The sequence below is a fragment of the Neopelma chrysocephalum genome, unplaced genomic scaffold, assembly GCF_003984885.1.
Source record: "Neopelma chrysocephalum unplaced genomic scaffold, ASM398488v2 Primary Assembly neopelma1_123, whole genome shotgun sequence".
NCBI lineage: Eukaryota > Metazoa > Chordata > Aves > Passeriformes > Pipridae > Neopelma > Neopelma chrysocephalum.
The window spans coordinates 1,791,735-1,793,436 of NW_020897785.1; the positions used below are offsets into that span (position 1 = coordinate 1,791,735).

General features: G+C 51.6%; 1 protein-coding gene across 1 annotated transcript in view; it reads left to right on the forward strand.

The window, feature by feature from the left end:
* ELP3 (elongator acetyltransferase complex subunit 3) overlaps positions 1-1,702 on the forward strand; it is a 98,043-nt gene that overhangs the window by 9,498 nt on the left and 86,843 nt on the right. The window contains exons 2-3 of the mRNA XM_027697768.1: positions 358-457; positions 1,255-1,393. Of these exons, the coding sequence (XP_027553569.1) occupies positions 381-457; positions 1,255-1,393 (216 nt within the window). The 5' untranslated portion in view covers positions 358-380. The remainder of the gene's footprint in view (positions 1-357; positions 458-1,254; positions 1,394-1,702) is intronic.

The following is a 1,702-nucleotide window of genomic DNA, read 5'->3' on the forward strand; positions in this document are numbered from 1 at the left end:
AGGGACTGGGGACAAGGGCTGGAGGACAAGGACACAGGGAATGGCTTCCCACTGCCAGAGGCAGGGAGAGATGAGAGATTGGGAAGGGATTGTTGGTTGTGAGGGTGTTGAGGGTCTGGTCTGGAATTTCCAGAGACGCTGTGGTTTCCCCTGGATCCCTGGAAGTGTCCAAGGCCAGGTTGGAGCAACCTGTGATAGTGGGAGATGTCGGGTTTGGGAGTGGATGAGCTTCAATGTCCCTTCCCACCCAATCCATTCCACAACTCCATGGAATTCCTTCCAGGGCAGCTGCCCCTGGTTGTCCCCAGCATTCCCCAGCCCTGACTGTCCCTGTTTGTCGCTCTGTTCCCATTCCAGGGGGGCTCAGCCAGGCTGAGCTGATGATGATGACGATCGCCGACGTCATCCAGCAGCTCATCGAGGCCCACGAGCAGGGAAAAGAGGTGGATCTCAACAAGTAAGTCCCTCAGGGATGGCACTGAGGGGGATCCGTGAGGAATGAACGTGTCCTGTGCACTCTGTGACGTCCAGGTTTCATTTTGTCATCCTGCTGTCATTTCTCTTGCCGTTATCTGGTAATAAAGGTACCAAGATGAGTAAATTCTGTGGTGATTTGCTCCTTCGTGGGCAATTCTGAGAGTACAAAATGGATGAAAAACTCCAAGGATTTGCCATTGCCTTTTTGTCTTTCCACTTGGGTTCATCCTTCAATAGCCCCAAACTCAATTCCAACAGGGAATGGAAAGATTAGTGTAGGAATATTGTTAAATCAGATTTTTTTTAGCATCGTGTTGTGCATGAAGTTGTTCACAGGAAATTCTTTATTTCTTTACATATGTGTTGTAGCAAAACCTAAATTTGCCTCACTTTTTCTGCTTCACTGACACGATATAATTCCAAACTTTTTGCTGGTGCTGGAAAAGCCTGAATTGTCTTGGAGATGAGCTCAGCCACAGGCTGTGTGTGTTAATCACATGGAAGGCATGAACTAAATCACTGAAAACGGGCAAGGCAGAGCCTGTTGGCAGCTTTCACAATGGTTTGGTAAAGCCACCTTTAGAAAAATACCTTTAGAACCTCAAATTGTTGGCAGTTGTCTCTTACCAGCTCTGTTTGGAGTTTATTTTCCGTGTCTCAATCCCCAGAGCAGCTGTTTGCTTTTCAAAAGGCAGACTGGGAGAACCCACCTGGAGCATCGTGGGGCTGATGGAAACCAGGGGTTCTCTTGCTGATTTGAGGTGTCTCTGCCCTCAGGCTGAAGACCAGGACGTCGGCCAAGTACGGGCTGTCGGCGCAGCCGCGCCTGGTCGAGATCATCGCGGCCGTCCCGCCCCAGTACCGCAGGGTCCTCGTGCCCAAGCTGAAGGCCAAGCCCATCAGAACTGCCAGCGGGGTAAGCAGGGCTCACCATCCCTCCTTCCACCGCCGCCCTGCCTTCCTCTCATCCGCAAATTCCGTTTAATTGCCGCCAAAGACCGGGATATGGAACATCCGGGAGGTTTTTAATCCGCGTGGTGGCATCGCCGCGTTCCAGGTGGCCTCTTCTGTGACGTTGTGCCCACGGGGGTTTTGCTTTTAGAACGTTTGGGAGGAGGTTTCTTCCTTGGAAAGTTGCCCGAGGAAGTTGTGGGCAGCCCATCCCTGGAAGTGTCCAAGGCCAGGTTGGACAGGGCTTGGAGCAACTTGGGATAGTGGAAGGTGT